Source organism: Megascapheus bottae, chromosome 30, assembly GCF_031878675.1.
Source record: "Megascapheus bottae isolate mThoBot1 chromosome 30, mThoBot2.hap1, whole genome shotgun sequence".
NCBI lineage: Eukaryota > Metazoa > Chordata > Mammalia > Rodentia > Geomyidae > Megascapheus > Megascapheus bottae.
The window spans coordinates 8,128,499-8,144,549 of NC_143538.1; the positions used below are offsets into that span (position 1 = coordinate 8,128,499).

At 42.7% G+C, this 16,051-nt stretch overlaps 1 protein-coding gene across 2 annotated transcripts in view; it reads left to right on the forward strand.

Moving 5' to 3' along the window:
• Window positions 1-16,051, forward strand: part of Cers3 (ceramide synthase 3) — a 44,266-nt gene that overhangs the window by 5,763 nt on the left and 22,452 nt on the right. For both annotated transcript variants that reach the window (XM_090321534.1, XM_090321535.1), the window contains exon 2: window positions 13,185-13,358. In XM_090321534.1, the coding sequence (XP_090177660.1) occupies window positions 13,186-13,358 (173 nt within the window). In that variant the 5' untranslated portion in view covers window position 13,185. The remainder of the gene's footprint in view (window positions 1-13,184; window positions 13,359-16,051) is intronic.

Consider the following 16,051-nt stretch of genomic DNA (forward strand, 5'->3'; position numbering starts at 1 on the left):
GCAATGGGGAGGAAGGTAGGAGTGGGAGCTCACAAGAGGCGGACTGCTCACACAGTGAACAGTCAAGGTGAAATGGCTAGGATGGCCATAGCTCTGGCTAGACAGCATGGCAAATGCCATCTCAGCCCAGTTCAGAGTTAACTTACATTTTAAACAAGGTGGGACTTGAGAATGTCATACTTGAGAATCTCAGACTTTTCTAAGCTGTTTCTCTCCTGGGAAATAATAGTGCTTAGTAGTATGCCTGGGGGGAAAAAAGTTGCTCTTTAGTTCTCAACTTGTGCCAAAAAAAAAAAAAGGAAGAAAACTGTATTTGCTCCTAATCTGAACAAAGGTTTGGCAAAAATGTCATTTTGAAAAGCATGTTGGGGGTTGGGGATTTCGCTCAGTGGATGAGTACTTGCCTGACAAGTGTAAGACCCTGAGTTTAGTTCTCAGCTCTGAAAAAACAAACCAAAAAGCTTCAAAAAAAAAAAAGGACTAAAAATAACAACAAAAGATAGAAAGTGTGTTTTTTTTTCTGAAAATCTTCCATCCTTTCATACAAGGTTGGGCAGATTCTTTAAAGAAATAATAGATACACATTCTTATGGATAATAACTGTTTGTTCCTCCCATTAAAATATTTATGCTTTTTTCTAAAATGTCAAACTGACTCTTCTAATAATTCTTGGTTAGTTTAAAAACTCCAATATTCATTATAAATGACTAGTATTAATTAGTTTAAAAAAAAACAAAGATCAGACTTCCAATGTTGAATAAAAGAAGCCCAAAACAAAAGTATCCATAGACTCAGATTCCAATTTTATACATAAAATGAAACCAGCAGGTAAAGCTAATGTGTATCCTCCCTTGAGGAGGGGATCCTGACTGGAAAGTCAAAGAAGGACTTGTGTGAGTCACTGATGGTGTTGTGCCCACATCGTAGGTGGCCATTCTAAAAGTTCAACTAGCTGTGCAGCTACATATGCAAGTTTCTGTATCTCTTGTGCTCCAAGTTAAAACAAATAAGAGCAAGATCATGGCTGTCTGTGCTCACTTGTTTTTACAGGGAGGAGGAAGATGCTAGATTGTTTCCCACGAGTCCACTGGGAACACGCTGGATGGACAGGCATTGTTTGTTCAGTGTTGGGATCTAACTAGAGATTGGATTCTGAAAAATTAAGGACAGAGTCGTCATAGGCCAAGGTCGTGGATCTGTTAGTTATAATCTACATTTATTGCATAGTCCGTGCTGTGAGTCTATACATTTTATCGTGTATTGTAAGCCTATGGGGCTCACTGTATTCAGCTTTCATGCGAGGAAATGTCCTGAGATTCCCCGTGTTGGAGCAGGGAAGTGAGAAATTTGACTATCATTTTTTTTGCCCTAAGATACAGATTTCAGCCTCTGTTCTTCCTCTCTGATGAGCATCTGCAGTAACATTCAAACTTTTCAACATGATATCTCAGAAAGGACCACAAGTGGGTAAAGGCATGTATGCCTGACAAAACATGGGCCATGAAGACCAAATACATGCAAGGCCCTGCTTCTTACTAACTGATTGCAACCTAGACAAGTCAGCTAAAGTCTTCCAGCCTTGCTATCCTTATTTATGAGCTAGTTATTATACAGGCCAATCATGCAAGCTTATGAGGTATAAAAAGACAAGATTTACCAAATGTCTTGCACATCACCTGACCAATGAGAAGCTTTTAACCAATAGTATACATTTCTCCATTTTATAATTGTTAATTGGCCTCAAAGTTTTCTTGTTTGATCTGTGATTAAAACATCAATCAAAACAAACAGTATGCTGACATGAAGAGCAAATGTAAATTGTGTGGACTCTCCATTTCCATTTGTTATGTGTTCATCCTAGGGTCATTGCTCTATTTCACGTTGGGTCACAGTTGAAGAGTTTCCTAACAGTCCCTCCTGTTCTGTGAACTGTACCTGGCTTTTACCTAGGTTGTTTCCAGAAAGATCTGCTTTATTAGGAATTCTAGACTATGTCCAATTTTATGAGTGAAATCCCATGACTTCTCAAATGATGTGTGTAAAATAAATTGTAAGTTGGATTTCCTACATGGTTGTTTAAAGATTATACTAGGGTAGTCATGTAGTCATTTAAAAATATTTCTGTGTGTGTGTGTGTGTGTGTGTGTGTGTGTGTGTGTATTAGCATTTGAATTCAGGGCCTTGAACTTGTTAGGCTGGCATGATACTATGATACCATGCCTTTAGCCTTGTTTTTCACTGGTTGTTATACATATATATATATGTATATATGTATATATACACATATATACATATATGTACACATATATATACATATATATTCAAGTCATTGTACAAGGCATCATCTCTTCCTTCATTCTCCCTACGCCCCCATCCTATCCCTATCCTCAATAAACATTGAACATAAAATGACTACATTTGCTCACTCTTCCTCCCAACAGTGATTTCTTAAATGACACAAAAGTACTAGCATAATGGGAAAAAGCTGCATAAATTGGACTACACTCAAAGTAATTTTAAGAAACTTCTATTACTCAAAGAATAAAAACTAAGCTGTAGAGGAGAGGAGACATGTGATATACCTATAAACAACAAAAGTCATATCTCACACATAGGCTTATGGCCTGGCATATATGCTTTCCAAGTTTGGGTCCTATGGACATACATATACATGTTTGCCTCGTGGCTGTTCAAGAGTAATGATAAGCTGGGCACTGTGGCTCATGCCTGTAATCTTAGCTATTGAGAAGGCTGAGATCTAAGTCTATGAGACTCTTCAATAAGCTAGAACTGGAGCTGTAGCTCCAATAGTAAAACTCTAGCCTTGAGCAAAAACAAAGCTCAGGGACAGTGCCCAGGCCTTGAGTTCAAGTCCCAGGACCGGCATCAAAAATAAAAGGTCTCCCAATTCATGTGTAGAGCCAGGGTTGGCCCACTGAAAACACAGGTCCTATGACTCGCCCACCATCCTTCTACTTGCTATGCGAGGCCTTGGCATCTTTACTCATGTTACCCTGAAGGACTAAACACATGTGTAGATCGTTATAATGTGAGGAGTAGCATGGAAGCACCTTGGAAAGCTCATCAGGTGACTGAATCAGCAGTGGAGTAGATGAAGCCATGGGCCATTCAAGGCCCATTGGTGCCACTGATTATTTCTGGATCTTCTGAGTTCTACAAGTAAACCTGTAATTCTTGGTTTTCCCAGAAAATGTCGATATTTTAGATGTTAGCACCAGTTGTCTGTAAGCACAAATCCAGTGCAGTAATAGGACCAATTTAGCTAGCATCAAACTTTCCCACCAGTTTTATATATATATATATTTTTTGCCAGTCCTGGGCTTGAGCTCAGGGCCTGAGCACTGTCCTTGGACTTTCTCAAGGCTAGAGCTCTACCACTTGAGCCTCAGCACCACTTCCGGCTTTTTTCTATGTATGTGGTATCATGGAATCGAACCCGGGTCTTTGTGCATGCTAGGCAAGCACTTTAACCACTAGGCCAAACTCCCAGCCCCAGTTTTATATTTTTGACTTAAGGCAACTTATGGGTATCGCCTGATAATTTTGTTTACCTGTTTCTGCTTCTGCAGGGATTGTGTGGAAAGGAATCCATGTGCATATTGATGTACATAAAAGTCCCTTGGTAGAAAGCTATGCTGTGTCCTCAAAGAAGCTGTCATTATTTATCTTTTGTTTTATCTGTTTTCTTCAATATGATTTCTTAGGACATCATATCTGTAGTAATTTTGTGCCTTCTGGAAAGAAGATGTTTGGATGTGACACTGTCAATGTGAAAAGCAGGGATGATGGCTGCAAATTTTCAGCTGCCAAAACTGATAGTAGCCTCACACCTATCATCCTAGTTATTTAGGGGCTGAGATGTGAGGATCACGGTTTGAAGCCAACTCCAGCAGACAGATCTAAAGAGAGTTTTCTTCAGCAAACCAGCACACAGCCAGAAGAGGCTCAAGTGGTAGAGTGCTTGTCTTCAGAAAAAAGAAAAGCAAGCACGCACACAAGGCCCTAAGTCCAAGGCCCAGGACCAGTGTAAACAAACAAACAAACAAACATCCCCAAGCCTGTCCACTTCCTCCCGAATCAACGCTCCTTGCTTACATAGAGCTTTGGCTCACCTCGTACCCTCCCAGCAGACGAGGCAGTACATAACAGCCAGAAGAGCTGGCCTTCAGGAGACTTTTAGCCCGTTGTCCCTGCTAACTGGGTGAATTTACACTCAGACGAGGTGAGCGTACACAGTGAGGCATCGCCTGCTGCTGAGGACACTAGAAGAAGCTGGAGGAATAATCAACTTCTTGCCCAGTAGACAGGAGCTTTCTCTAGAGAGGGACTTAGCTTCGCCATCCCTCCCCTTTCTATCTTGGCTAAGCTCCCAGGCTCTGGGAATAGATCTCCGAGTGCCTGATTCCCCTCGAGTTGAAGGCCTATCCTTGAGCAGAAGAAAGGTGTATTGCAAAGCAAAGACAAATCTTCCTGATGGATAGAACAAATGGGGGGGTTAGGCGTCCGTTATCCATTCCATTTGCTATATGTGGTGGGGTGTCTCCTCTAGCCCTCCTCAGGAGCTGGGGCTAGGTGATGTGGTTTATTCCTTTCCTGTGTGTGCAGTCTGGTTGGGTGGGGAATGGATGAGCTTTCAGGAGTGATGGATGATCGGGCCTCTGGGGGAGGGAGTTATCCTAACTGGAGCATCAGGCTGGAGAAATGGTTCACCAGTACAGTGGCTGCTTAGCAAGTACAAGGTCCTGGGTTCTAATCTCAGTGCCACCAAAAAGTACCCCAACGTTACTGGAGCAGCATAATCTCATAAATTGTCATAAGATCAGTAAAGCCACTGACTCTGTCACACACACACACACACACACACACACACACACACACACACACACACAATCAAGGCCACTGACTGCAGCTGTTTTACCATCAAAGGTCTCTGAATTGGGGCTGGGAGTGTGACCTAGTGGTAGAGTGCTTACCTTGCATGCATGAAGTACTGGGTTCAATTCCTTAGTACCACGCACACAGAAAGAGCCAGAAGTGGTGCTGTGGTAGAGGACTAGCCTTGAACAAAAGAAGCTCAGGGACACTGCTCAGGCTCTGAGTTCAAACCCCAGGGCTGGCAAAAAAAAAAGGTCCTGAGTGTTGCAGAAAATCCACCCAGGTTTAGAGTAGTGTCTCTCTTATGGATATTTTCAGATAAGACTTAGCATATTCAGAGCTGAAAATATATAAACCTTTAATTTTCTTTCAGTGTACCTCCTCCATTCTTCACTTCCTCCCCCTCCCTCCATTCCTCCCTCTCTTCTTCCTTCCTTCCTTCCTTCCTTCCTTCCTTCCTTCCTTCCCTCCCTCCCTCACTCCCTCCCTTCCTTCCTCCCTCCCTTCTTTTCTTCAGTTAGGTCTCCCTCTGTAGCTCAGACTGGCCTCTACCTCCTGATTTCCCCACTTCAACCTCCTGAGCTCTGGAATTACAGGTGTGAACTACCACAAGTGCCCAAGTCCTTTCTTTTATATCACCATAATAATGATAAATATAAGATTTCCTAACATGAATGACACAGAAGAATTGTGGATTCTGTAACCCACATACAGTCCCTGAAGCCACCCTTACAGGCTGTGGGTGTGTCAGTGCAGCTCCTGTTCCATTGCTCTCTGTCTTTACACTTGATTTAGAGTAGGACTTTTGCCAACTTTTAGAGAACATTTTATTTAGTAGTGGTGCTGGGAGTTGAATCCATTCTTTGCATATATCAAGCATGCACTCTGTCACTGAACTCTGTCTTAGCCCAAGAAACAATTTTATTAATAGTATTTTAGGGATGGTAGTGAGGCTTGAACCCAGAGCCTTGAACTCTTGCTTAACTTTTTCCCTCAAGGCTGGCACTTTACCACTTGAGCCTTAGTTCTGTTTCTGGCTTTTTGCTGGTTAATTGGGTGTAAGAGACTTATAGAATTCTCTGCTCAGATTGGCTTCGAACTGTGATCCTTAAATCTCAGCTTTCTGAATAGCTAGGATTTCGGGTGTGTCTAGCTCAAAGAAGAAAGGAACCCATAGACTCAAAATCAGGATCGAGAAGAGTAATGCTTTTTACTGCTCTAACTTTTCCAATGATTTAGGGGTTCAGGAAGAAAGCAGGTTCAGGAAGAAAGCAGGCAAGACTACACAACTTAGGCCATCTGCCTACACACCTTCTCCTTTTCCTGCCTTTGCCCATAGATGGCCACACCCACCGCACCCCATTCTCATCTGAGGATTACTAGAATCTTGGTCATCTTGTTCTTTCCCAGAGCATGCTTCATTCTGTGGGGGCAGCAGGTTATACAACAGGAAGCCCTGCCTTTATGCATTATGTAAGTGCATATTTTTAAATACTAACATGGAGAACTTGCTTCATCCATTTACCTTAGTAACCCCAATCCTTTCCAAGAGGTTACCTGACTTGTGGGCGAAACATGTGCTAATTCCTGCTTGGCCAAGGCTTGGTCTCATACCTTTTGGCAAATGATGCATTTGGTCACATGGCCCAAGACCCATTCCATGATGTAAGAAGTCCACGATGACAGTATTGTAGATCAGAGCTATGGCTATGGTGTTATCTAGAGTGCCAATGACAAGGGAGAAGAGTGACCTCTATGACTTAGAACCCTCGCAGTTTGTCTCCATGTATTACATTACAGTCCAGCTGTTCCACTGAGTGGGAGAGGTAGTCTTATTTAATCCTGACCTAAACTTTGCAAAATCGATGTTATTACACAAATCTCACAATGAGTAATTCAAGCATTAGGAAATGTCACTTGCCCTAAATTATATCCATGGAAAAAGGCGAAGGTGGCAACCACATTTCTATACTCCTATTTTTATTTTGCTTTCTTGTGCTTGTACTGGGGCTTGACTTTGGCTCTTTTGTTCAGGGCTGGTGCTCTACCACTTGAATCACAGCTCTGCCTTCAACTTTTAGTTGGTTCATTGGAGATAAGAGTGTCACAGGGTTTCCTGTCTGAGGTGGCTTGGCACTGAGATCCTCAAATCTCAGCCTCCTAAGTAGTTAGGATTACAGGCACGAGCTACCAGAAGCCAGCTTCTCCACACTCGTATTTTTCAGGAGCCACTAGGCCTTAGGTTCCCACTTGTTCTTTTTTTTTCCCCCTATGTATGTGTTACCAAGGAGTCAAACCCAGATCTTCGTGCATGTTAGGCAAGCACTTTACCACTAACCAAACTCCCGGCCCCTCCCACATGTTAGGTCCTGTAAATTCTCCCCCAGTGCATTGGAATGGGAGAGGTGTGGGCACTCCGGAGGTTAACATAGTCATTGAACTGCATGACACCAAGCAAGAAGGCCTCTCCAGAACTTGAACTTGGGTGCGCAGCGCAGTTGGTGCTCGTTATGTGAGGGGATAAAAATGCGGGCCTGTGAAAAGTGGGTAGTACTGAGTGGGAGAAAGGCCAAATAGGTGCCCTCCCTGGGAATCTTGTTTATGTTAGTCTCTAATCTTATTGGTTTATCCAGCTCACTAGAAAGATAGTGAGGGTTGTTTTATAGAACTATCTTTAAGCTGCGTCTGGACAGTGAATCTCTTAATCACACAGTAGGTCTTTGGAACAGAAGAACAGGAGTGATCCAGGATCACTCTGGTAAGAAGTAGAGAGCCTTCCACCAGGCCAGCCTCACTCTGGAGCCAGAATCTCCCCCCCCCCCCATTTTTTGTTTCATGCTTCTTCTCCCTTTTTATGGTGCTAGGGCTTGAACTCAAGACTTGAGCACTATCCCTTAGTTTTCTTTTTTTTTCCTTACCACTTGAACCACAGCTCCACTTTCTGGCTAGTGTTTTGGTGATTTGTTAGAGATAAGCATTTCATGAACTTTCCTGCTGGGCTGGCTTTGAATCACAACTCTCAGATCCTCAGATCCTCAGTTCTCAGATCCTGGTGAGTAGCTAGGATTACAAATGTGAGCCACTGTGCCTGGCCTGTTCTTTGTGGCCAAAAAAAAAAAAATAATCCATGCTTATATTTTAGTTCTCTGAAGTTTATGAGCTCTATGAGGTGCTGTGTGAAGAAACTGCATTATTTTATTGGTCTTTCAAATTTTTCCTTTCTTATTTTACTTATATTATTTGCCGTTTTTGTATGGTTCTGCGTGTGTGCGTGTGCGTGTGCGTGTGTGTGCATGCATGCACGTGCCCCTTGTATGGATGACCCTTTTTTTTTTCTTTTTTTCTTGAATCAGGCATTTGTAAACAAGAAAGCATACATTAGTTACTTAAAAATAGTTTTTGAATAGCAGAGTAGGCCATTGTATTGTCATTAGCAGCAGCATAGGACCGGAAGGATGCAGGGCCGGGGTGGTCGTAAAGGTACAGTGGGGCTTTCTTCCTTAATTGAGAAAAAAAGTCTAAGAGGAGGAGTGCCAGGAAGGCACCCCACGTAGCCCACAGGAGGGCTTTCCGGATGCTGGGACAGCCCCGCCGTCTGGGCAAGTGGATGACTCACATTGGCCGGGGCTTCAGCAGCAGCTGGTTCCCAGCTCTTGTGCTCCTGCCTGGACCACTCACCTGCATCCGAGGCTAATCACGGGGTAATGGGTGAAGCCAGGGCTGACTCACCTGGCGGGGGAGGAGCAGGGAGGAGGGACCTGTCTTGGAGGAGCAGAGAGCTTTTGGTAGCAGTTGGAAAGGAAATGCTGACGCGGTGCTATCAAGTGAAGCTTTCCTAATGTTGAGACACTGCTGACTCCATTTACATTTTAGCCTTCAAAGTGAACGGGACGCAACAAAAGAAGAAGAAAGAAGTGAACTGCCGCCAAAGGCAGAATGATCACCTCCCATAGAACGTTCCCAAAGCCCTCCTCCTTTCTGTAAGAGTCAGCCCACTCTGTCACTTTGCTTTACATGTCTTGGGTGGCAGTCACACCTGAGGGAAGTCGGGTGGATAGAACAGTCTAGAAGCAATGGTGTAGAAAGACACTTGTCATTGCTCTCAAGGACCAGGGAGCAGTGCAACCCCAGAGTGAAGACAAGGGAAGCATGGAGACGTGGGCCAGGGCTACATAATCCTGGGTCATCTTCCAGGCCTCTCAGCTCCGGGAGGCTGCAGGGAGAGGACAGGAAGGGAGAAGGAGCCTCAGACAGGGCCCGGCACTGAGGACAGGAGGCCTCTAGCACGGCCTTGTCTGGGTGGAGTTTCTCCCGCATGAAATAGCAGCCAACTTCTCTGAGATTTACTCTTCGTTAGGTCAAGATTTTGCTTAGGATCGGGCTGTGGGATGGCGTGGCAGATGAAGGCTCTTGCTGAGTTTCATTGCATAGCTTGAAGAGAAGAGCACTCAGGAGTGATTCTGCCCTGGAAGGGAGAGAGATCCCACCCAGATCTCAGTGGTCAGTGGACATTGTAGGAAGACACTAGTCTTGCAGGAAAAGGATCTCAACGGTGTTTGGCAACAATGAAAAAAATTGCTCTAACATAATGTGGTAGCTGGCTCATGGGACCGTGAACCCAGATGTTAGAGTCAGTGGCAGCAACAGGGAAAACCCATCTTTTAGAACTGCAGGTCATCATTTATACTTTTTATGTTCTGAGTAACAGCACCTCTCATGTTCTGTTGTTTGCATTGTCATATTTATTTGAAATAGCACAAATTTAAGTGCTTTTAGGACTGGAATTTGTAGCTGGCTTACTCTTAGTTCTGCTCACAGGAAACAATAGCGGATACTCTTTTCCTGTTCATGGTATTTTAAATTTCTAACCAGTTTATTTTGTAGAATTAGAAATAGTTCCTAAGAAAACATGGACTAATCATCGAAAAATATGTTTACCTGATTCCAGAATCAAATTTTAAAGATACTTTGCAGGCAATAAAACAAACTTGTTTCCAAATACTTAACATAGTTTTGGCTAAAGTTCACTTTATATTGGTGAAAAAAATCTCTCCTGGCCCGCACACTCTGGTGCATTCACATGGCTGTCCATGGGGAGTCATAGCCAAGACAGGCAAGGCGCCCACTCACTCTGCTGAGTTTCCTCTGAGAACCCGTTCATCTCCAGCTTAGCTGGTCATGCATTCCTACGCCCTCTCAGCTAATGGCACATTCTCCTGTGTGATCCGAGAGTTTCTTCCACTTCATCCCTCAGGGATCTGTCTTTATTCAATTTTACTCTTCCACCCAACCTTGCATTTCTTATCATTGTCCTATAGCTGAGAAATGTCCCTTTCACTTTTGATGGTACTGACCTTGTGCTTGCTAGGAAGGCACTCTACCACTTCTGTTCTGTGGAGATGTTTCCTTGTCCCTGTCCTCTGGCCTAGACACACATTCTATCACAAGGTCTTTCAGCAGGCATGCAGTTAAAGCAGAGGATGGAAGGATACTTTCGGAAGCTGCTCAAACCCGAGCCCAGTATGGATCTCCTTCCTCTGCAAACTTCCAGTGCTGTTTTGTTTAGTAGTGACCAAAAATGCTGCTTCAAATGGTGACATACTTGTGGTCCAAATGGTTTTGTTTCGTCAGGCCTAAAGTCAGACTCAGTGATGTCCATCTAGGAAATAGCTCACAGGGTTCTGTAACCCCAGGGCCAGAGGGAACGGACTATAACCTCCCTCGCTGAACTGTCTTCCCGTGGAGTTTTGGCAGCTGGAAGTGAACTGGGTTTTGCTGTTGCAGATGTGACAACACAGCGGGATGGATATTCCTTCCATTCCATGACGGATGCTTCCTTCATAGTACACAAAAACTAACTGCAACACATTGGTCTTGTAAATATTTCTTCTTTCTGTGTCTCTGTCTCTCTTTCTAGTACTGGGGTTTGAAGTCAAGAGCCCGTACTTGCCAGGCAGATGCTCTGACGCTTGAGCTAGGACCCCAGCCCTTTCTCCTCTCATTCTTTTTTTTTTTTTGATTAGGGTCTCACACTTGTTCACAAGCTGGCCTGGGCCTCGATCTTCCAGTCTGTGGCTGGTATGACAGACCTGCATCTCCATATCCAACTTCTCATTGGTCAAGATGGGCACCTTTTTTTTTTTTGCCTAGGTTGGTCTTATGATTCTGTTAGTGAGTTAGGATTGCAGACATGAAATTATCATGCCTGGTTACAAACAGTTCTTATTGAAAATAATTAAATGCCTCTTCTTTTAAAGTTGTTTCAGATACTTTTGAGTCAATAACAATTATCCTTGATGGAAATAAGTTTATATTAATTTTGCAAGGCAAAATAAGAAAAGAGATTGAGTGGCTGAGCAGAAATAAGGGAACTGGGTAGGTCCCAGGACTAAATGCCTGTGTTTGCTTCTAAGAGGACTTCAAGTAGAGGTACTAAACACACCCTGAACACTTTGCAATGGTCCATTTATTTACTTGTCATAATTTAAATTTGTTTTTACCAATACTGGGGCTTGAACTCAGGGCCTTACATTCTTGCTTGGCTATTTTGTTCAAGGTTGGTGCTCTACCCCCTGAGCCATAGCTCCACTTCTAGCTTTTTGATGGTTAAGATAAAACTCTCTCAGATTTTTCTGCCTGACTGACTTTGAACTTCAGCCCTCAAATCTCAGCCTCCTGAGTAACTAGGATCACAAGCATGAGCCACTGTCCCCAGGCTTACCTTGTTTATTTTAGTCATTTTTATTTTATTTTATTTATTCACACCAACTCCATACACAGTGGTGACTTTCCCTGCCTTCTCTGGGGACTGGACACTATCTCCAAAATGGTATGTCTGGCACACCGGAGCCAGGGAAGGTGACTGAAGGATGCCATTCAGTGGCAACAGGCAAGCACAGGCTTGGAGCTTTAGGAGTGGCTTTCAAGGGATCAAGGGATTGTGAGTTATTTCCCCATTAGCGTCCCGTGGCTCAGAAGAGCAGCGGAGAGCATCCGTTCATATCTCCTCACCTCATTTCTCTGTTTAGTCTTTGATCTCGTCTAGAGAGATCATAAAAAGTGGCAGAGAGGCTGGCTGCAGATAAACTGGGCTATCCTCATCACGCCCACAGCTACTGCTAGCTTATAGAAGTCCTGCAGACTTCTTCCAGCACCACCCTTCACACCTTCCCTCTGTGGCCCCAAACACCCTTGCATCTCATTTGAAATCTTCACCCCATTTGCTCAATCTGACAGCTATATAAATGGGACTTACATTTCCCTATCAGAGTAGAAATTATGCAATGATTGTTACTGGTACACACACGTGCACATGCATGCATACGCACACACACACACACACACACACAGTGCCAATGTAGGAATTAACAGAGGCAAAGTATACCCCTAAGGGAAACAGTGGACTGGAGGTAGATGGCTCAAGAATGCACATGCAGTTAAGGAAATTCCTTGTAGGATGTGGAGAGTGTAGATGAGTTGGTGGTAATGACCATGGGCTGATCTAAGGGAAATGAGGGGTTGGGGGAGGACTCTGTGCATGTGTGAGATGCCCTGCATATGCATGAAACCTTAAGTGCAAATGTGTTGCACAAAAGTCGGTCCAAGGACACATTTGGTTCCACTGTGCCTACAGACCACTAATGGCCCCGAGAAGGAGTGATTATGGAAGACAACAGGGAGCAGAGAGAAGTCAGGGTGTCTTCCAGAGTGTCTCTAGGAGAAGAAGTGAGTTTTGGTAACTTCCTTGGTAGCTAACATGATTCTCCAGGAAAAAGAAGGCAGCATTTCCCAAAGTTGCAGTCTTGCAGGTGTACTGTGAGAGACGAGATGTGGCGGGGAATGCATTCTCCAAGGATGTGGGGCCCACCTTGTCTGAAATCCCTCTGTCCATCCATCCCTCTCCTGGCTTGATTCATACTCCCATCACAGTCACTGTGACCTCCAGTGCTTTGAATTTTCTCCTTGTTATTTTTCCCCCTTCCCCTCTGTGGATCTCACTTCTGTTTTGGTCTCCCTTTATTTTCTGCCCAATGGGATTCCATGGGGGGAATGCCATCACCACCATTTTCTCTTCTCCTTGCCTTCCTATTCTAATCCATTGCATAGGTTACCATTAACTCCGGGCGGGAAGAGGCCGCCTTCCTCTGACTGGCATGGCCGCTGTATGACTACAGGGGACCCACTGCTTTCTTCTCCAAGTCCTCCTTTAAGTATTTTGAGTGACAATTCTCATTTGATTTGAAGGGTTGATTTGACAAGTCTAACATATTCTTTTCCCCTTTGTCTAGAATGTTCCAGACGGTTAAAGAATGGTTTTGGTTGGAAAGATTCTGGCTTCCTCCAACAATAAAGTGGTCAGATCTAGATGATCGTGATGGACTCACCTTTCCCAAGGCTTCTCATCTGTATGCAATAATCCCCTTCGCTTTTCTCTTGCTGATCATCAGATATTTCTTTGAAAAGTAAGTAATGTTGTATGTCTCTGCTCTAGACTTGCGCAGATTTGATGGAGTTCTTAAACTCTGGATCACAGGTTGCCACATAAGGCAGAATTCTTAGGCAGAATTCTTCCAGTCAAGTATAGAATAAACATAATAATAATAAAAAAACGAGCAGAATGCCGGGTACTGGTGGCCATTCAGGAAGCTGAGATCTGAGGATCGGGGTTTGAAGACAAGTTAGGCAGGGAAGTCCATGAGATTCTGATCGCCCATTAATTACCAAAAAGGTCAGAAGTGGAGCCGTAGCTCAAGTGATACAAATGCTAGCCTTGAGCAAAAAAAACTCAGGAATAGTGCCCGTGCCCTGAGTTCAAGTCCCAGAACCAACACATAAGAAAAGAAGCCAAACAGGGGGAAAAAGATAGGAATCTGAATACCATGGAGTGCTTTACTTTTTCAGTGAGAAAATGGAGATCAAGGCATGTTCAAGTAGCTGGCCATGATCGATGCAATGTGTGTTTACACACTAATTTATACAGTTAATATATGTCAAGGCTGGTAATGAAAGACACTAATTAGTGTCAATAATATGGAAATGCATTTTTGTCTTCCAATCCTGTGTTATGTATGTATAGCTCTAGTCATCCTGGGAGGACAGTGGAGAAGCCGTGGCTCAGAGAGACACTATTATTCTAGAATGCCTGAAGAATAACATAAATGGCTCATTAAAGACAAGCCCAAATATTGCTGTACAGCATAACTTATTTTAAAGGTTTATTTAAAACTTTTATAGTCTTTCCTTTATCCCAAAGTATAAAGAAACCAAACCAAAAACAAAAGAGGTCAATTTACTTTCTCAGAAAATCATAAACTTCTTTTCCTTGATTTAATTTAAATTGGTGTTTCATCCAACTTTTGATTAAAATTGTACTCGGGTTCTGATAACAAGAGATAAATTTCCTGTAATCTCTGGTGTTGTCTCTGTCTCAAAAAAGGAACTGCTCTTAGCTCATTAATTTATTTGAAGTGGGGGGGGGAGGAGGAATGCATGAGTGTCAAGAGCTGGAAAAACTTAAGACATAGTCTGATAAGATTATGTTCCAGACTAACTGTAATACAGATCATATGTTTATAACCATTTGCAAGGTCCTTATCTGTTTGACCAAGCCTTATTTATGGAATTGCCAAAAGAGTTTCTGAAACAAATAAAAACTTCAGTTGGGCCAACACTTTGTTGCTATTGGTAGGAAGAGAAAGTCCCTGGACACTACTAAACTGTGGCTGAACCCATTTGTAAAAGTCCTTCTTTTCAACAGTTAATTCTTTTTCTTCACATCCTTGGATTTGTTAAAGAATGCATAAATGAAGGAGAATTTTCTACTGTGCTTCAGAAGTAATTTATTATTTCTCTTTACCATTCAGAAACACGTGCTTTCCTGCACAGTATCTGGTAATTTTTGCATTTGGCACCTAGGTTTGTTACTTATTCCCATTGCAGATTTCCTACTTTTTTGGTGACAGCTCCCTTTTCTGGTTCGGTCAGGACAGAAAGCCAAAATATACTTTTTTGGTTGCCAGAGCAGCACAGCTGTAGAGGACCAACTTGTTATGTCTTAGTCTTGGCCTTTCCAATAGCAATCAGGAAGAAAGCCAATCCTATTTAATTCCTAAAACCTTTCTTGCTTCTTCTCAAGGGATTAGATATAAGCAGGATCTCCTTACAAATGTAACTTCCAACCAACCACTCACTTTAGCTTTTTCCACTCCGTGACACTACAAAAACCTATCTTCTGTTCCTCTACTTCTCTCTCCTTTTCCCTCTTTCTCCATTTCCCACTTCTTCCTTCCCCTGTTTTCTTTCTTTTTCTCCCTAGTTATTGGGGTTTGAAGTCCAGGTCAAATGAGTGCCCATTACTGGTCCTCTATCACTTGAGTCAATTCCCAATTGGAGCTGGAATCTGTTAGATTTTTCTGCCTGAGGTTGGCTTTGAACCATGATCCTCAGATGTCAGCCTCCTGATTGGCCAGATTAGAGGCATGAGCCATTAACACCTGACTTCTCATATGTCTTTTAATGCATGACCAGGACACATCATTGAGCATGAGATAAGATCATAATTTTCAAGGTATAAGTTGTAATTTTCCAGGGCTTCTGTATCATTTATTGTAGAATAAGTTACTTATAATAAAAGATAAACTGGTACTTACACCTTGCAAATGATAGGAACTTACAGTGTAAGTAATATGTAAAATCGTAATTGCTATTATCTCAATCTGAACTGAAAAAACTAGAGGTTAACTTTATAAACTAAAGTCACAGTGAATACATTTAGGCCTTGTTATGATACTAGGTTCAGGGTTTCTGGTTTTAATGTTTATTTTCCCGTTAAGGGAGTGTGATTTCACAGTGAAATACTCTTTAATTGTTGAAGAGAATTAAATGATGCTTTGAGGAGTAAAAGAGACATAGCTCAGAGACATGGTTTCAAGTGTGAAAATTTCTGAACTGCTTAAAAAGTTCATGTAAATTTTAGTATATGCATATATATATAAAGCATTACGATTGGCTTATTTAACCTTTAGTCTTATGTAGTAGGTACTTAAGATCAGGAAGTAATGATCCTTCTCAGAACACAGGAGTAGAGAGACAGAATGGACAAGAAACAAAACTACAGATAAATTTTAAGTGGTTAATATTTGCTTTGTATTTAGGA